At 41.6% G+C, this 20,590-nt stretch overlaps 1 protein-coding gene across 1 annotated transcript in view; it reads right to left on the bottom strand.

Annotated features, from left to right (window-relative positions):
• MYRFL (myelin regulatory factor like) overlaps nucleotides 1-20,590 on the bottom strand; it is a 121,364-nt gene that overhangs the window by 51,109 nt on the left and 49,665 nt on the right. The window contains exons 6-10 of the mRNA XM_066368544.1: nucleotides 16,298-16,448; nucleotides 11,245-11,440; nucleotides 8,757-8,833; nucleotides 7,450-7,560; nucleotides 5,480-5,570 (exon numbers count right to left, since the gene is read on the bottom strand). Of these exons, the coding sequence (XP_066224641.1) occupies nucleotides 5,480-5,570; nucleotides 7,450-7,560; nucleotides 8,757-8,833; nucleotides 11,245-11,440; nucleotides 16,298-16,448 (626 nt within the window). The remainder of the gene's footprint in view (nucleotides 1-5,479; nucleotides 5,571-7,449; nucleotides 7,561-8,756; nucleotides 8,834-11,244; nucleotides 11,441-16,297; nucleotides 16,449-20,590) is intronic.

Here is a 20,590-nt window from a genome sequence, read left to right as displayed (position 1 = left end):
AAAAAATTAATTTGCTTTTAAAATTATTATGCTAAGTTAAATAAGCCTGTCAGAGAAAGACAAGTACCATATGATTTCACTCATATGTGGAATCTAATGAACACAATGAGCTAACAAGCAAAACAGAGACAGACTCTTGGAGAGCAAGCTGACAGCTGTCGGGAGTGGCGACTGGCTGGTGGGGGGACTGAGCACACAATAAAACAGGGAGAGAAAGATTTATGGAAAAAGTAAAAAAGTTTCTTCTTATATTATCCTTTATTAATTATTATTTTCCCATTCAAGCAACTGTAAACCGACTTTTGCCCCGTCTTATATAATTCTGCCCTCTGTTTTTATCAGACTCATACTGTGGACATGTTCCCCATTTTAAAAAAAAATTATTTTCAAACACGTTTTAATGGTACATAATGTTGTACAATTTATTTTAAAAAATAAAGAATTATGACCTATCTTTCTAAATCTGATTTTTGTATGTGTAAGGCAGGTTGTCAGAAATTCAGACAAAACAGCAGGGATCCTCATCATCTAAAAAGTCAGCACAAATGCAAAGCTTTTGCCTTTCTGGTGGTATATGCGAGATGCTGCATTCTTAGCACCTGCACATGCGCAGACTGTATCTCTGAAGAACACTCAGTAAACCAGCAACAACGATTTTCTCAAGGATGGGGACTGGGAGAGGTAGAGACTGGAGTGAAAGGGAGGTTTACTGTTCCCTCTGTACTCTCAGTATGATTTAAATGTTTTTACCATCTGTATGTGTTACCAATTTTAAAATAATAAAAGAAACCACAAGGTGTACTTCTTAGTGTGGGTTCAGTTAAAGAACTTTTAGATGTCTTCAACTTCCTGTTTCATTCCCACCGTCTGGACCCTGAGCTGCTTGGATAACTCAACCATCAACACCTGATGGACAACAGCAATGAAAGAATATAAAGTAACAGCGTTGAACATTATTTTGTGTGAATTCACTTGAACAAAGAGCTTTTCTGCACAATCCCTAGAGCCCTCTTGGCTGTGAATGGCATATTGGCTTTGACTCAAATCCTTTTATACAAGCAATCAACTAAATCCAAAGGTATGCCATCTAAAATGTTGATGTATTTTGCTCCACTCTGAACATAATGAGCCAGCCACTTCAAGGAAACAAAATAGGATGGTGATGAATTTTTTTTTTTTCTTAATGAGCTTTGGGATAATTATCATCATGTTGGTAACTGTTACTGGAACAGTTGATATAAGTAGATTTAATTTTTTGGAACTACTACAGCAATCTCACTTGGCTTTCATCGGCTGAAAACTCAAATCCCTAAACTATATTCAAATCATTTTGGGAAGGGCCAGAGACAAAAGTTTTCTAAATGTATAACCCCAAGGAGGGGTTCTCATCCCTAATGGAAAATGTTATAAAATCTGTGAAATTGTTTTCTTTCTCTGGTATCCAGAATCTTAATGTGTCAAAACAAACTGTAGTGGAATCACAGAAAAACTTTCTGGAATTATGAAGTTGTATTCACATGTGGCCCAATAATAGATGATTGATATCAAATACCAAAATGAATTAAATTTTCTAAAGTACTGCTCTTATCTATCCCACAGCCTCATATCATTAGGGAAGACCTGAACATTTTAGTCTACGTGTGACACAGACTCTCCGTGTGACCTTGGGGCAGTCAGTTGACCTCTCTGTACCAGTTTTCTCCTCTGAGGAAGAAAGATAATAATGTCTCCTTTACCTATCTCACAGCGTTGTAGGAATTTATTGAAATCATGTATACATAAACACTGCAAAAAATAGGGATGCATAGTCTCAAATTGATTCTCAACACCCTCTGCCATGCACAGCTACCACTCTCCAACCTATAATTGATTAATCTGCTGAACTCAGCCACACACCTGCACAATTGTATCATTGGGGTGGGGGGAGGAGGGAGGGAAAGTCCATGCACAAAGAACGCAATGTAAGTGGCACCCCCTGCAGATGCTTGGCACAGGAAACATCAGTTAATACACATTTGAGGCTTGCTCTGAGTTTGGAATGGAAAGCTGGAATTTCTCTGCTTTTCCATTGTTTGGGCTTCTAAAGCAATAATAGCTAATGAGCATAAAAGGAGAGCTTGAGCTGAAGAAGGCAACTCATAAGAAATCAATTTTTGTACCTATTAAAAGGGCTGTGGAAAAGGGGTCTCAAAATGCTCTCTACTCATGCTACTCAAAGTGTGGTCCGCAGGCCAGGAGTACATCTCCTGGAAGTGTGTGAGGAGGCATATTCTTGGGCATCTCCAACCTCCTGAATCAAAAACTGTGGAGGTGGGACATCTTGGGAAGACAGACAGAGGTGATCATCTCTCCGGCCTGCAACACAGCAGGTTAAATGATGTGTTTTAGAAGCAACAGGAAACCGAAGGAAAGTTGAGTCATTAACAAGGAGAATCTGAAGGAACTCTGCTGGGGAATGCTCCCAAAACACACATCTGGGAAATAAATCGGCTCTTTGAAGCAAACCTTGATTTCCATTAAATTGGTCAATTTACACTATGGGGCCATAGTATAGTTCTGAAGCTGTTTTGATTGACAACCAAGAAGAGCAATTACTGGGTTCTGCTCACCATTCTCTCTCCAAGGAGAATTCTGACAAGCTTGGTTTCCTGAAGCCCTCCTGGAGGCCTGACTCATCTATTCCAGACCTCATCCAACCACCCTTACATGCATCTCTGCTATTGAGAGAAATGATTCTTAGGCCTCAAAATGGATCTGAATTTGCTTAATGCAATTTGCAGTTTAATGTGCTCAGTTGTTTGTTTGTTTGTTTGTTTGTTTTTAGTGAGAGGTGGGGAGATAGTGAGACAGACTCCCACATGCACCCCCACTGGGATCCACCCAGCAACCTCATCTGGGGCCGATGCTCAAATCAAACTAGGTATTTTTAGTGCCTGAGGCTGACATGCTCAGACCAACCAAGCTATTCTCAGTGCCCAGGGCCACACTCAAACCAATCAAGTCACTGGCTACAGGAGGAGAAGAGGGAGAGAAGGGGGAAGGAGAAGGAGAGAAGCAGATGGTCACTTCTCCTGTGTGCCCTAGCCAGGAATCAAACCTGGGATGTCCATACACTGGGCTGATGCTCTATCCACTGAGCTACCAGCCAGGGTCTTGTAATATCTTTAATTGTCAAATTTTTCTTCCTACATTCTGGAGCTCAAACTAACAGAGCCAGGCCATGGCCTAAGAGGTCATATTTGGCTTTTTTGCAGAATGTAGGCTGGTCTGCCTTCTGCCCAACCTGTGATGCGTACACCTGCATGGAGACTGGTAGACTGTCAGGCAGGGAATGTGTTCTGTGCACATTTCTAAAACATTGATTTAAACAATACTGCCATTACTGAAGTCGTTTTTCTCTTGGTTGGTTTAAACATTACACAAATAGATTCAGAAGTCTGCATTTATTTTAACTTCTGCATTTTGGAGTTAGAATGAAATACCAATTCTAGTTTGGGGGGAGGTTTTCTGTTATTACTATTCTTCTTCTCATTTTTGTTAGGGTAACCCTTGTGTTACCCAGCACATTTGTAGAACAGGGCATTTTCTTTAACCAAAAATTATGGCTAGAAGAAAGCAGTCATATCTAGAGTGAAATCATTATTTTGGGGGGGAGGAAAGTACAATCATTTTTAAAACCAAAATCTCAGTAATGACATGACATCCAAACTATGCCGAGTACATATTTAATGCCTTTTTAGGATTTATACTAAATACAAAGTGCAGAAAATGTTCAGCTTCTCAAAGTCATCACTATGAGTTAAATTATCATATTGCTTTGGCTACGAGGAGGCACCAGGAACAGAGTCAGGGTAATAACACGCCAGACAGAGGGTTCTCTCTCGGAGTGCTGCCACGAGGACCTGCACGGCAGCTGGAAGACAGATGTACAGGAGCTGCGAGCAGGACACGGAGGAACCCCACCACCAGGTAAATTACTCAAAGTGTGCAGGTGACGAGCAGCCTGCTAGACTCAGGCAGGAGCTCTGCAGCTCAGAGCAGCACTTCTGTGATATCTAATCTCTGCTCCCTCTCAATTTATTCCTTCCTATGAGAAATCAGAAACAATAAACAACCTATGTTTCCAGACTTTATTGCAAATCTGATTTGTCATTGCAGCAAAGCAATCCCAGATTACATCAGGTGAGATGTGGAAGACCCCCCTGAGCCATGCTGAAGGAGGGACAGGAACCTCTGTCCTTGGTTCATGACCAATGGGAGAAGGCCTCCCGCCTTTGCCCAGGTGGGGGTGGGGGGTTGGGGGGTGGGAGCCTCACTTGCCACAGGTTAGACCAGCCCCACAAAGCGCAGCGATGGGGGTGGGGGCGTGCTGCTGGCAGGCACATAGCTCTGCCTTCACCCCGGGACTTCTGAACAAATCAGAGCTTTACCTCATCTCCATCATTAGCTCACCTCCATTAAAACTGTGAGATGCAGTTTAAGGGTTTCCACTAATAGGTGGCTTATTATTTTTAATTGACTAAAAGAATTACACAGAAGGCCCTTTGTTTCAGAATAGCTCAAGGCAAGCAAGGAAGACTCACTTCCCCAAATGGGTAGATCTTGTCCTCAGAGCTAAGGTTAACAGCCGCCTACGTGGGCATGTCTGTAGTGAACGCTTTGCCCGTTGGAGTTCCCATGTCCAGCCCGTGTCACTTCAGAGAGCGTGACAGCCCCCCTCCCAGGGCTGCCAGGCCTGTGGTTACCTGTTTCCTCATGCCCCTGGCATTCTCAGCAGTGGCCAGCCTGGCCTCACACAGCTGCAGGCACAGCTGCCACCAATTTTACGTTCTCATGGCTGCCAAGACTCTGTTCACAGCTGTGACCAATCAGTCATTCAGCAAAACGTGCAGGGCCGTTACCCGGTGCTAGGCAGGGGTCCAGCTGCCCCTGGGGTTACCCTACAGTAACACCATGTTAGGGCACGGAAGGCCTTCCTACCCCTCTCCCCACCCTATGGGCTTCGGGATCAGAGAGCACTGGGTTATAACTGGATTCCATCGGTGATAAGCTGTGTGATCACAGATAAGTGTCTTACCCTCTTGTACCTCCCTGCCTTTGGGTATAAAGAATGTAATACAAATGTGCAACAATATAAAATGATGTCATATACAGATAATTTAGCCCAGTGCCTAGAACACAGTGTAAAAACCAGGGTTTCTTGACCGCAGTACTATTAACCTTTCAGGAGAATAATTCTTTGCCGTGGGAGTTGTCCTGTGCCTTGCAAGGTGTTGAGCAGCACCCCTGACCTGTACACATCAGAGGACAGCACTCTCCACAACCAGAAATGTTTACAGATATTGCCAAATGACTCTTGGGGGGGACAGAAGTTTTCTTGTTTGAGAACCACTGTGTAAAAACTAAAATAATAGTATCTGCTATTACCATCCTCAAGAAAAGCATGTAGGATCCAGAAAAGTCAAAGAACTGAGCTTACCCTTACAATGATCCTCTCGGAGATGTGGGCAGACAACAGATAGAGCTGGTCTTGGTTAGCAGCGTACAGTCCGACCACCAACATGAAGTATCTAATTCAGAAACAGCAGACCAATGCCAACACATCAGGGAACAGAGACACAATCTGTGCAATCAAATACCATCCCACAGTTAACCAATAGTGAATTCACCTAGATGGGTTTATGCATTTAAAAACTGTATATTTAAAGATGTCGCTCCTCTGCTTTAAGTTGCCCCTCCTGTGAAATGTGAGAGCACTTGATTCACTTGCTATTGTTCTGGGTCCACACTTTGCCCGGTTGGAGGAGTCGGTGAGCCGTGGAGGCCTCACTGGTTTGACCGCCCATGAGGGGCCTGGGCTCAGACCGCCTGTGCAGTCGTGACTCAGGCTGCCGCGCTGGTCCCTCAGCACTGCACTGCTCACAAACACACGCACAACAGGAGGTCACTTTAGGGGTCCTTTTGTCCAGAGTCACCCACGCCACCTGTTCTGGGCCTCAACAGGATTTGCTGAGATACACTGGCCCCTTCCCTCCCGAACTGTTTCTGGCTGGGTACCAGGACCTTCCACACCCTCCAGTCATGACTGGGGTCCAAGACCAGGACCCGCCGCTCCACTCACTCCCAATGGCAACTTTCACCAGTTATTTCATTTGCTTCTTCATGTGTACCACTAAGGAGACATTTTAAAGATCAAACCATTTCTCAAAAGTCAAAATAAAAATTATCCCTATCAGAGAAGCTTTTGCTTTAATAACTGCATAAAAATACTACATCAACTTCCTCTGTGACACTCAACAAATTCTCCAATCCCTACAGAATTTCTTCTCTGTATCTAAATAAATCAATAATAGTATTGATAGTTGTTGTTATAATTATTGGCTACCATCTACTGGGTGCTCTGTATGTCATGAATTGGGCTAAGCAGTTTATATACATTATTTCACTTAGTTCCCCCAAAACAACTCTATTTGAGTAGAATACAGGTTATTGTCCCCATTTTACAAAATAGGAAAATGAGTCTCAGAGAGTTAAGTTAGATACTAAAGGTCACCCCGCTAGTAAGTGGCAGTATGATATATTCAAACATACTTTGTCCAACTCTAAAGCCTATATTCTAAAACCAGTGGCTCTCAAGCTTGAGCATGCACTAGAGTCACCTGGAGTGCTTGTTAAACTACAAATTGCTGAGCAACACCCCCGGAGTTTTTGATTCAGTTGGTCTCTGATGAGGTCTGAGAACTTGTATTTCTAGTAAGAGTTCAGGTTATTCTACCTGTGATAGTGCTGGGACCACACTCTGAGAACATAAGTCTAAATTATTAATGCAAATTTATTTTCTTTTTACTCAAAAAATGTTATAGCAAAGCTGCAGAATTCAGGGCATCATATTAGTGACCAGCACACAGATTTAAGCAATGCAGTCAAGCCCTGGCTGGGTAACTCAATAGGTTAGAGCTTGGTTCTGAGAGGCCAACATTGCAGGCTCAATTCCCAGATAGGACACATACAAGAATCAGCCAATAAATGCACAACTAAGTGGAATAACAAATTGATGTTTCTCTCCCTCTCCCCTCCACTCTCTTTCTCAAATCAATAAAAACGAAAAAAAAAAAAAAAGAAAAAGTGAAAAGTGCAGGCAGTCCTCAGCCCTGAGACAGCAAAGAGACATAAATATATGGTCAGTCCAGAGAATCATGGTGGGAACCAAGGAGAGCAGCTTTGGGGCTCGACAGGAGGGTAGGCATTCCAGGGTGAGGCTGGAAGAAGAAAGATGTCTAAGGGTAAATGAGATGTGCCAATAACCTGAGTCAGAGAGGGGAGGGGAATGGCGGAGGGAGGCCAGTTTGCAGGCCCGGAGGGCTCAGCGGGGCAGAGGAGCCCCTGGAGAGCACTGCCCAGTCATACAAAGCGCCGGCCACCCCGGGACAGACACGGTGATGCTGGTACCTCTGGTCAGGATTTGGTCTCCCCTTCTTCCTCATGTTATTTGCTGTGGTTTCACTGAAGTGTAGTCGGCCCAACGTTACTTTGGTGACTTGGTTGGCCAGTAGGTCAACTCTAAAACAAACAGCAGAAATACCAAGAGACTGTAAAAGAACATAGAGTCTTTAGCAGATGTAACCCATTCTGAGATTCTCAAGTATGTTCAGTCTCCCCAGTTCCCGTCACACTGTGGAGGACCGTTTATTCCAGGCACTGATTTTTATAAACTGTCTATAGCATGGCCAGGAGTGGGTGCCAGGGAAGTCCACGGAATAACTTGAAGGGAAATGCTCATTCCACAGGAACTGAAGTCCAGAGTTCCTGACTCATGAGGGCTATTTGCTCCCTATACCAGACATGGGTTCTTTACCTCCACAATGAGGAGAAACGACATGTTTTATCTGTTCCTCTGCTTCTACAGCACTAACTGTGGACTGGAGCAGTTTCTCCAGGTTCCTCGTGAATTCCTGCACATCTCCTCCACATATTTGTCCCTCCTTGCCTAGTTGTGAGGGGCTGCTTGCTCCTAGGAAAGACCACACACAGCCTTTCCCACACAAGAGAGAACCAGATAAACCAGACAAGTTAAGAGCTGTGTTTGTACACGAGGCTGCTGCTCCAGCATCAGGTTGAGCTCCTGCCTGGACTGTCCCAGCTAAGGGACCTTCTTCTTCCCAGCCCACGTGGCATTGACGTGAGGTCTAAATACTGAGCTGTCTCAACTACATCCCACCCAAATCAGTTAGAAAGCAAATCCCACTCCAAAGTGATTCTACAGGGGACTCTCTCTCTGGAATGCCATATTGCTTTGGATAATTCCAGTCCTCTATGCTTTCTTTTTTGGAACCTATCTACTGACATAGCTTTAAAAAATAAGAAAAAAATGAATTATAAGTACAGGATAGATCCAGAGCCTTGAAATTAATTCTATCAGCATCATGCAGAGTTAAATGAAAAATGAAAAGATCTAACCATAATCTATCCCACAGAACCAAGTTTGTTAGCAAGACTGTCAGTAGTAAATGATTATAAAAATAATAATGACTTAAAAACAGAGCATTTTATAAAGAATTTTTGCAGTTATTTCAATGTATTTTACCTACTTTATTTTTGTTGATAGCATGTGTCCATAACGTTATTGTTTAGACTAGAAATAATATATTATTGTTTAGTTTCTACAGTAGGATTCATTTTAAAAAACACAACATAGGTTGGGCAATAACTCTTCTTCCAAAAACATTCACAAAGGAATTCAGAAAAGAAGTTCTTACTTCACAGGATTGAAAATCTTTTTGCTTCTATCTGCTTGAGACTGTTCAATAGCAATTACTTGATTGGTGGCTTCTACCTATGTAGAACAACATAGATTAATTACTTAGTAAATTAATTGGTTAATAAAAAATTTCATTAGTAAATATTGTTCAATTACTTTAAAAGTTTTCCAAGGTATTAGCTTAGGCACTGGGCAGGAGGGGCAAGCCACTGAAAAGACACGTAAGAAAATGGTTCTGGCCTTAAAGCAGTGTGCTATTGGTGAGAAAAGAAACAAATACCTGTAAAACTAAACAGTGAAAACACAAGACCACAGACTATTTCAGGGAAACAGTGAGTACAGAATGGGCTAGCAGAAACATCAGTTGCAAAACAAGGAGCAACCCAGCTCAAAGGATGCATTCATTCATTCATTCATTCTATAAACACTTGTTGAACACCTGCTATGCACCAGGCATTGCTCAAGGCATTAGTGATGAAAAGTTGACCAAATTAACAAAAGTCCTTGCCCTTGCAGAGTTTACATTCCAATTAAAAAAAAAATAAGTAAAATACAGAAAATGACATTTATTCAGTACTTGTTAAAAACTCTTATTATTAGCGCTGGCCGGTTGGCTCAGTGGTAGAACATTGGCCTGGTGAGCAGGAGTCCCGAGTTTGATTCCCGGCCAGAGCACACAGGAGATAGGCCCATCTGCTTCTCCACCCCTCCCCCTCTCCTTCCTCTCTATCTCTCTCTTCCCCTCCTGCAGCCAAGGCTCCACTGGAGCAAAGTTGGCCCGGGCGCTGAGGATGGCTCCATGGCCTCTGCCTCAGGTGCTAGAATGGCTCTGGTTGCAACAGAGCGATGCCCCAGATGGGCAGATTATCGCCCCCTGGTGGGCATGCCGGGTGGATCCCGGTCGGGCACATGCGGGAGTCTGTCTGATTGCCTCCCCGTTTCCAACTTCAGAAAAATAAAAAAATAAAAAGCAACAACAACAACAAAAAACATTATTATTAGTGACTAGTGATAACAGTGTGGTGAGATTTCCCCTGTCATCTATGGCTTAACGGGTATTTACACAATAACAATCTTTCTGAAAAGACACTGGGCAACCTACATCAAGAGTCTTAATAATGTTTGCATTTTTGATTTGTAAATTCCTCTGCTGGAATTTATCTTCATGCAAAGATGGGTATATGTAGATGTTTACTGCAGTTCTATTAGAAAGAACAAAAAATTGGATATAAAGTTTACAACGATATAGGAAGTCACATGTTACACCTATACAATAGAAATCACATCATCCTTGTAAATAATAGTTAATAGAATCTTTAATATCATCTAGTGGGTTTTTTTTTATAAAATATTAATCTGACAGTAATTTTACTGACAGAAAAGAAAATAAAGAAAAATTAAGCTACCAAATCACGGATCCCATATATAAACGAATTTTCTCTTTTCTTCATATTTTTCTATTGTATTCCAAAGTTTTCACAATGAAATTATTACTTTCCAAATAAAAAATATATGGGTTTTTGTTGCTGTTTGTTTGTATTTGCTTTTATTTTGTCCTGGTTTGGTTTGGTTTAAGAGCTGTGTTTGGAGGAAGAGCAGCTGATGTATTTGGTAGTCTAGCCCTATCTGGGGAGGCACAGCCCAGAGTAATGATCAGAATAAAATATGTGGACAATAGCTACTCCTCACCCCAAGGTGCTGGATCTGAGGTAATAATTTAATAGATACTTATCAACTAATTGACCTCATCTTACCTGCATTCTAAATCCAGCTCTACTTTTTATTATCTTGGATGAATTGTGTAACATACTAGGCCTCAGTCTCCCCTCTCAGTTAAACTGGAAAAGAGGGGCCATTGACTAGACTAGTGGTTACTTGGTTTTTCAAGTCAAGGACTTCTTTGAGAATTTGGTCAAAACTTTGAATCTACTCTGTATGAAAATGAAGCAGCATCAAAAAGCATAAAATAACTAAAAATATATTCAGTAGACGAAGTGTACAATGCATACACTGAAAACTGCAAAATTTCAGTTTGAAGTGGTACTGTGCCAGTTTCTGAGTCCAGGTTTAAGAAATTAGCAGCTTCCACTCCCTATGCCCTGTAGCATTTATTTTAAGAACCCATCTACCATGCTGTGAGGAAGCACAAGCAACCTTAAGGAGAGATCACATGGAGAAGAGCCACAGCCTCCCAGCGATGGCCCCTTTAAGCTCCTGGCTGATGGCCAACACAAATTGACAGACATGGTAAGTGACCCATCTTGTAAAGTGGATCCAGGTCCAGTGGAACTGCCCCAGCAGAAAGCTCCTGAACAGAGATGAACTATCAGAGCAAAGTCCTAACCAACTTGCAAATTTGTGACTCAAATAAATGATTGTTAGTTTATTAAGTTGCTGAGTTTTGGGGCAGTTCATTATGCAGAAATAGACAACTGAGACACATAATAATGGTGGCTGAATTAAACAGAACCAAATAAAAGACTTACCTTAATCCCAAAAGCTTTCAAGTAAAACATTTCTATTGGCTTTACGCCCATTTGGGTTTTGACAAATTTTGGATTTCCCCAAACTTGGATGTGGATGGTTATCTGAAAATGGTTCTTCTTTTGGCAAACAAAAGCTTCATCTGCTGGTGAAAAATTAAATCCTTTGTCTGTGACAACTCGATAGCCTATACTGGGTCTATGAGAAGAGGAATCAAGAAAGCAGTTTTACAAATATTTTCTACACATTTTCTTTCATTAAACATATTAATTATATAAACATTTTAAGAAATATATTGCAGAAAGCTCCATTTGCTATATTTAATCAATTTTGTGAATTTTTACTGAGACAATGAAAGTGACATTATAAACACAGCTGGTTCTCTCATAGCTTTTTATCTTCTCACAAGGAAGGGGCACGGTTTCTGCAAACAGCATGTTTCCTTAGCCTGACTTTCCCTTTCTAGACATCTAACTTCACTCTATACAACAGAAACACTTAGGCTAGACATCGGGGAGTCACCGCATTACTCAGGCTTGTGAAATATCTGGGACAGAATCTATCTATTTCTTCCTTTAAAAAAAAAGTCTGGACCTGTGGTGGCACAGTGGAAAAAGTGTCAACCTGGAACGCTGAGGTTGCCAGTTCAAAACCCTGGGCTTGCCTGGTCAAGGCACATATGGGAGTTGATGCTTCCTGCTCCTCCCCCCTTCTCTCTCTCTCTCCCCCCCTCTCTATAATGAATAAATAAAGTATTTTTTTTAAAGTCTGTAAATTAGCAATACCATACTCTAAAAGTTACTCATAGGAATGAATATTTAGCCTACTGGTGATCATACAAATAAAGCAAACAGGTCAGAAATATAAGGAATAGCTTGACAACAGATTACCCAGAGTCAGACACACTACTGATTGAAAACTAGTTTTCTCTAGAGTGCGGTCATTTCTTTTTTTATCCATCCAGTCTGGTAATAGCACTGAAAACCTGCTGTGTTGGTTATTTCTGCAGAAAGAAATACAACAGTGGTGAAGTGGCTAAAAAATCAGATTCCTGCTTTGCTTGTCTTATCAAATATTTTTCAATAGAATGTTACCTCTTTAATTAAATGCTGAATTAATTAATAATTTTTACATATTTAAATATTTTTAAATGTTCATAAAAATAAGACATGCTAAATGTGAAACATTTTCAAGTAGGGAAGAGACTATAAAAGTTGAAAACTCCTTTAGTGAGTTTTTTTTTTATATTATAGATACAGAATGTGACTTACTTCATCCAAATTTTTAAATGTGGGTTTTTTCCTCAGGAAAAAAGCCCCTTCCCAGGACCAGAGGTGAGAGAGGGCAGTCTTTACTGCTGTGCTAATTCTCTGCTTCTGCGTGGAGCTTTGCATCCTGGGATCTCAGCTTGGAAGGTTGCCACTATAATAGACAACATAGAGTTTCTAAATTGTCCTCTAATTCCAGAGACGGAAAATACTAATGGGTCTCTTGGGCAAATAGTGTTTGTGTTCTTTGCAAGTAAAGCACCTTCATGATGAATCAAGTGCACTGGGTCATTGATTGGCCTCAAGCAGCTGATGAGTCAAAGGCTCCACAATCACGGTGCCCACCAGCAGCAACAAGAAATCCGTTGAATGAAGAATTTGATAAAGACCACATGTCTAATGCCATCTGGGAACTTTATATTGACTCAAGTTTCTAGAACTAATCTGCTAGTTTGTTCATCTAAAGGCGAGATGGATTGAACTATATAGATTTTACTACAGAGGGTAATAAGAACTGTCTTGGTTGAGATAAAAGAAAATATCTTTTTTTGTGATCTTCCATGTTTCACTGTCAAAACTCTGAAGGAAGCAGATAAGGTTTGCAGCACAGATATGAGTATTAGCCTGAAATTTAAGGAAAGCTGTAACAGAAACTGAATCAACCAACAACAATTATACTGTCAAAGATTATGCTGAATCTTAAACACCAATGTCTGGTTAAAGAAATCTATGGGCCCTGGCTGGTTGCCTCAGTGGTAGAGCGTCAACCTGGTGTATGGATGTTCTGGCTTCAATTCCTGGTCAGGGCATACTGGAGAAGTACCCATATGCTTCTCCACTCCTCCCCCTCTCACTTCTCTCTCTATCTCTCTCTCTTCTCCTCTGATCCTGTAGCCATGGCTCGAATGGAGTGAGTTGGCCCCTAGGGAACTGAGGATGGCTCCATGGCCTCTGCCTTAGGCACTAAAAAAAATGGCTCCAGTTGCAGTGGAGCAAGGGCCTCTAGATGGGCAAAGTATCACCCCCTAGTGGACTTGCCAGGTGGATCCTGGTTAGGGCACATGCAGGAGTCTGTCTCTGCCTCCCTTCCTTTCTCTCACTAAAAAATAAAATAAATAAAAAATAAATAAAATAAAATAAATCTATGAACCTAAGTATAGCAATTCAGTTTTTGACATTAAAAGTTAATTATAAAGTCAACCAAACTGGCTTTTTAAGATATCTTTTAACACAGGTTTTATATATGATTCAGGAAAAAAAAGAAATGTGATAAATTTTCAATCCCCAAATATTAACTAAGTAACAATATTTTTGTAACAAATTAGACATAATAATCTAAGAAGACACAAATGAGTGAAATGAAGAAAGCCCAAACTCTAATCCAGATGAATATTGCCTTTCTTTTTGCTTAAGAAAAGCAAATTATGGCTTCAAAATATACTGCTCACAAAAATTAGGGGATCAGGGAATGTGCAAACACTGCAGTACTTTCAGCCTTTTGTACAGTGCATTTTCACCAATGAAATAAATATTGATTTTGCATCTCATTTGCATAATTGAACAACTTTCTTTGACTTGTCATTTGCTTTTCTGATGTTCTTGTTTGATAAAAAAAATCAGATGCTTCTTTTTTTATCGCTTCATTATCATTTTGAAATATCCTCTAATTTTTGTGAGCAGTGTAAATCTTCCTTCACACCTTTGAGTTGATACCATTTGTGGTCTCCATTTCTTCTAGATTAGTAGAGTATAGATTGGCTGTTCAAATAAACTTAAAAAATAATAATCTATTCAAGTAAGAAAAGAGATAATAGTTACCTAGAAAACTTGATTAAATCATATGCATAAAGACTAGGATGCATTGAAGGTGTCAATTAAAATGTTGTGTGTGTGTCTGACGATTTCATACCACGGTTCTCATATTAAAGGTAGAATATGGAACACTCCCCCAGAAGATAATCAAATGAAGGTTAAGGCTCAAAACCAAGACCTGTGGACTCTTCCTTTATTTTTGTAAGTGCATGCAGTGGCAAAGACACAAAGTTGTGACATTTCAATAATGCAACTAGCAATTTGCTTCTTTCTGACTCCTATTAAACACACCACCTCTCAAGTCTATTTAAGTCCTTAGATTTTGTTTCAAGGAAATGCCTTCTTTCTCCCAATTCATCTTGTATAAAAGTCTTAGCAATAAGTTTTGCTCTTAAAGAAGTTCAATTTGAATTTTAAAAGTATCATAAAGGCCCTCAAGTTTGTAAGCCAACATTTCTCATTTCATATTATTACTTGGAAATTTTATTAACCACTAACATTGTCTAGTGTTTCACGAAGGCATTTAGAATCAATAAAAATTCTAGAAGACTTAGGTGGGTAAATTATATCTTAACAAATAAAGAAAAGTTTAAAAGAATGTTTAAAAGCAATAATGGATACATCCACATGTTTCTTGAAACTATAATGTTATAAGAATAGGATGAAACTTTTCCAATTTAAAAACATTTTTCATGGTTTAATTTTAGTCTCCAAATACAAAGCCACCAATGGCTATAATTGCTGCAGAGATTATTAAAAATGAACCTGACAATACTGATTAGCAGTTTAGATGTTGGAAAAAGAAGGTGTCACTAGCTAAAATTTATCATGGCCCCCCAGAATGTATTCTCTGGAATTTTAAATTAGCTGCAGGATAAAATGTTAGTAATTCAGAAAATCTTCATTTTCCATATTTTAATTTAAACTGAATATGTGATCTAATAAAGATCCCCTCTCTCTCCATTGTTTACTGGGTACATTATCATGAGTTAGAATTTCAAGTCTAGACAGGCACTCCCTGGAACATACCCATGCCTTTCTTCCTTTGTCTCAGGCATGCATCTTTACTTTTCTCTCCTCAACTATAAGGTTGGATCCCCATGAGATCTGCAACCAGGGGAGCAATGGGCGGCAGCAGCTCATCCCCAGCTAACCCCCGAACCTGTGTCCAAGACCCCTTTCTCTCTGATTTTTTAGTGAACTAACAGCAGCCCGACCATGGGCCACTTCTTTCCTATAATGTTTCTAGAGAACCAAAGAAGCCCCACCTAGGCTCTCTCCTGTTAGTTCTTCTATCCTAGACTTTTCAGTGAGCTAAAAGCAGCTTCGCCTTGGCTCACTTCTGTCACTATGACTTACTTCTCAGTGAGTCCATGCAGCCTAGTGTGGCTCACTTCTTTTCTATAATTTTTCTAGGGAGCCAAAGCAGAGCACCACATAGGCTCTCTTCTGTTGCTTCTTCTACTGTAAGAAGAAGATTTTACTATCTCCAGCTTTAGTAAACATATTCTCAGAATCACCTGAACTCATGTTGTGAAATCTTTCTTGAACAAAATCAAGAACCCACACACCACCAGTCATCCCAAGGCAGACCGGCTCTGGGCCTGGTTCCTTTCTAGTGACAAAGGTCCCACACATTCTGTACCCAATGGGCTTCTCCCTTTTACTCTAGTATGCCACAAGATTGTTTCTATTTTCCCCTCTAGATGTTCCACATTCTATATACCCTGTGTTTTCAGCTTAAACAATAGTAATAATTAAAAGTCTGGATTCCTGAAGGCCAGAAACCCATGTTCTAGCAATTCATTAGTTAGAATGCAAAACATAAGGAGTAAATCACACATTCTCATGGCCCATTGCATTTGATCAGGGATGGCATCAAAAGCCCAAAGACTTGGATTTAGTCTTGAGAATTAACCCTGCCTTTTTCTCCTCGCTCTCCAACCCACCACAAAGGGTTCCTAAGGCCACTTACAGTTTTTCATAATGAGCATTTAATAAACTATTCCAAAGAACACTTTGGTACGGCTGCCACTTCAGAGCAGGAGAGCACTGGTCAGCAGGCATCATGTTCTGTTCCTCACTGTCATGGTCTTGCACTTCGCTGCTGTGACTCTTACTTGTCACTGCAAAGACATAGGTGTGTTAGATCTTTCCCCCAACGTTGTTTTTCCTAGACTCACAAACAGTTGCATGGAGCTAATGAATAGGCTATGTAGAAGGCAGAGTGGCCATGTGGGAAGGGACAAGGGTTGGGAGGCAGGGGGCATGTGGCTAGTCTTGTTTCCTCATCTATAGAAGGAGCAGCTTGAGGTCAGTGATATCGAAGGTGCCCTGCTATCGATCTACCCTACTTCCTGCACAGCATCTACTCCCTTCCATTCTGTGTGGTTCCAATGAAGTCCACTTTCAGCTGGAGGAGGGTAGGGGACCCAGCCAGGCTTGAACACTTCAAATACAGTATTCACTATTTGCACCAATACACTGGGGAACCAAATTTTTGTCTCATCCACAAAAGCACTTGTTCTTACCTAATTTGAGTGTGCTAATCTCAAATCTGACATTAGTTTTTCTCTGTAAGCTACAGTTTCTTTGCAATTCAAGATTTTAGGTTTTCATCTTATTGTAAAATTTTCAACATTAGTTTAACATAATGAAGTAGAATGTCTTCTTGGGCATCAACTTTGTGAAAATATAATAATTTATATAATGCATTAAATACACTAACACACTAAAAGATATGGTTGCATCAGAATTTGTCTATAATTTTGAAAGAGAACATATTAAAACACTTATTTTAATCATAGAATTTGCGCAAAACTTATTTAAATTCTATGCAGGCAAAAATTTGCACTTGGGCCCTGGCCAGTTGGCTCAATAGTAGAGCGTTGACCTGGTGTGCAGGAGTCCCGGGTTTGATTCCCGGCCAGGGCACACAAGAAAAGTGCCCATCTGCTTCTCCACCCCTCCCCCTCTCCTTCCTCTCTGTCTCTCTTTTCCCCTCCTGCAGCCAAGGCTCCATTGGAGCAAAGTGGGCCCAGGCGCTGAGGATGGCTCCATGGCCTCCGCCTCAGGTGCTAGAATGGCTCTGGTTGCAACAGAGCTATGCCCCAGATGGGCAGAGCATCGCCCCCTGGTGGGCGTGCCTGGTGGATCCCAGTCGGGCGCATGCGGGAGTCTGTCTGACTGCCTCCCTGTTTCCAACTTCAGAAAAATACACGCACACAAAAAAAATTTGCACTTGTAGCTCTTGTGTTTGTGTACTTGTTGAGGACAATCTCATTTGATGCTCCAGCAGTAGTCTGCTCATCACTAACAGCTCCAAGATTTTTGGGAAACTTATCAAGGTGACTGTTCAGGAAGTGAATCTTAACACTCATGTTACATCCAATGTCATGGAAAGCCAACAGCATCCTTTGAACCAGAAGTTCATAGTTTTCTGCTTTTTTGTTGCCAAGGAAGTTCTTTGTAACTACCACAAAAGACTGCCATGCTGCTTTCTCCTCCTTATTCGTCTTCCTGGCAAATTCTTTGTCACGTATGAGGGTTTGAATTTGAGGTCCATCGAAAACACCTGCTTTTATCTTCTCGAAAGACAAGGCAGGAAAAGCAGAAATAATATGTTGAAAGCATTCACTTTCTCTATTTAAAGCCTGAACAAACTGCTTCATTAAGCCAAGTCTGATGTGAAGTGGGGGGAAAATGATCCTGTCTCGATTAACTACAGGTTCATTCACAATATTTTGCATCCCTACTTCCAGAGCTTCACGTTTCGGCTGCTCCTTCTGTGTCCAGTGTTTCTCCCAAGCTCGGCTGTCCCACAAACACAGAAAGCAAGGATACTTTGTGAAACCTCTCTGTTGTCCTAGCAGGAAATTTACCATTTAAAGATCCACACAAATGATCCAGTTATGCTCCTCATACTTCAGAAAGTCGAGGACAATTTTTTTTTGTTTTTTGTTGTTGTTGTTGTTGTTTTGTGTGTGTGTGTGTGTGTGTGTGTGTGTATTTTTCTGAAGCTGGAAATGGGGAGAGACAGTCAGACAGACTCCCGCATGCGCCCCACCAGGATCCACCCAGCACGCCCACCAGGGGGCAACGCTCTGCCCACCAGGGGGCGATGCTCTGCCCCTTCGGGGCGTCGCTCTGTTGTGACCAGAGCCACTCTAGCGCCTGGGGCAGAGGCCAAGGAGCCATCCCCAGCGCCTGGGCCATCTTTGCTCCAATGGAGCCTCACTGCGGGAGAGGAAGAGAGAGAGAGAGAGGAAGGAGAGGGGGAGGGGTGGAGAAGCAGATGGGCGCTTCTCCTGTGTGCCCTGGCCGGGAATTGAACCCGGGATTTCTGCACGCCAGGCCGACGCTCTACCACTGAGCCAACCAGCCAGGGCCAATTTTTTTTTTTAAAGCATCAACTCATAGTAGATGCTTCCTGTATGTGCCTGGACCAGGCAAGCCCAGGGTTTTGAACCAGTGACCTCAGCATTCCAGGTCGATGCCTTATCCACTCCGCCACCACAGGTCAGGCATCGAGGACAATTTTTATGTCATTATAATCTTCTTGCAGATGAGGTGAATAACCAATTGGAACCACTGCATAAACGTTACCATTGTGTACGAGAACACATTTCAGACTCTGTTTAGTGCTGTCAAGAAATAGCCTCCATTCTGTTGGAGTATAAGTGGTAACACCTAGCTGGCTGAGAAGCCTACTGATATCATGACAGTAAACAAAGTGTTTGTCTTCGGAAAAAAAGTCCACAAAAATTTGTTCACGCTTCCTGAAATAGGATACTTTAGCTGACTGGTGAAGTACATTCTTTTCTTGAAGCCTGGAGGCTAATAACTCAGCTGCTTTCTTTGATAAGCCCAAATCTCTTACTAAGTCATTCAATTCAGGTTGGCTAAACTGCTGAGGGGTTCATGACTGCTTGGCATCAGAAGAAAAGGATGTTTTTGTTTTTATTAGATAATAATTTTTTACATTTAAAAACAACTACAATTATGTAAAAGTGATGTTTGTAAAACATTAATTGCCTTGTGGTTATGTTCAATCCAAGAGTCGTTGTCCTTTAACTCCAATTTAAAAACCAAACCAATGTATGCCGGCCCTGGCCGGTTGGCTCAGCGGTAGAGCGTCGGCCTAGCGTGCGGAGGACCCAGGTTTGATTCCTGGCCAGGGCACACAGGAGAAGCGCCCATTTGCTTCTCCACCCCTCCGCCGCGCCTTCCTCTCTGTCTCTCTCTTCCCCTCCCGCAGCCAAGGTTCCATTGGAGCAAGGATGGCCCGGGCGCTGGCGATGGCTCTGTGGCCTCTGCCTCAGGCACTCGAGTGGCTCTGGTCGCGACATGGCAACGCCCAGGATGGGCAGAGCATTGCCCCCTGGTGGGCAGAGCGTCGCCCCTGGTGGGCGTGCTGGGTGGATCCCGGTCGGGCGCATGCGGGAGTCTGTCTGACTGTCTCTCCCCGTTTCCAGCTTCAGAAAAATGCAAAAAAAAAAAACAACAAAACAATGCATGCCATTAACTGTAACAAAAAGAAATTAAAATTGCATAAAAACTAGAGCCTGCACCAAAAAACAGATTTCAGATTTGGAATCAGCAATGCAGAAATATTTATATTTATATATAGAAACAGTTCTAAAACCTCATGCAACAGAAAATGAAAAAAAAAAAATTGTTCCCCAGTGAATTGCATCAGGGAGACACCTTGGCCTAATCTAATCCAGGCAGAGTGGATCTCAACACTACTAGGAATGTGGGTTCAAAAATGCTGAATCTTTTCTGTGAGATTTGAACCTGTGAGATACATCACTAACAGCTGCTGGCACCATTTAGGGATGCCAGGAAAAAGCCTGCCCAGGATGAAGCCAGCATGACATGAGGCACGGTTGAGAACGCAGGGCACAAAGTCCTGATGGCATGATTTGAGTGCTAGGTGTCAATCCTAAACTCTTGGTTTACAGAAGTCAATAAATTCTCTGGTTTTGTTTTTACTTGCTTATTTATTTATTTGTTTGTTTATTTTGCTGAAGGCAGTTTGAGATTTTGGGTTTTGTCTTGGTTTCCCTTTGTTTTTGTTAATTGCTATCAATGCATTCTAATTTATTACCAGCCCCTTGTGGCATCAAGATTCTGTGGTTCGACTAGTTTTCCAACTTAGGTGAGTTATTTATTCACTTAGTGTCTTACTTCCTTCAACTGCAAAATGGGAATTAAAGCAGGTGTCCTGCCCAACTTGCAACATTACACAAGTAGAGAAAATGATTGT

The sequence above is a fragment of the Saccopteryx leptura genome, chromosome 2, assembly GCF_036850995.1.
Source record: "Saccopteryx leptura isolate mSacLep1 chromosome 2, mSacLep1_pri_phased_curated, whole genome shotgun sequence".
Taxonomy (NCBI): domain Eukaryota; kingdom Metazoa; phylum Chordata; class Mammalia; order Chiroptera; family Emballonuridae; genus Saccopteryx; species Saccopteryx leptura.
The sequence above is the reverse complement of the archived record's forward strand: the minus strand, read 5'-3'. Positions and strand labels throughout refer to the sequence as shown.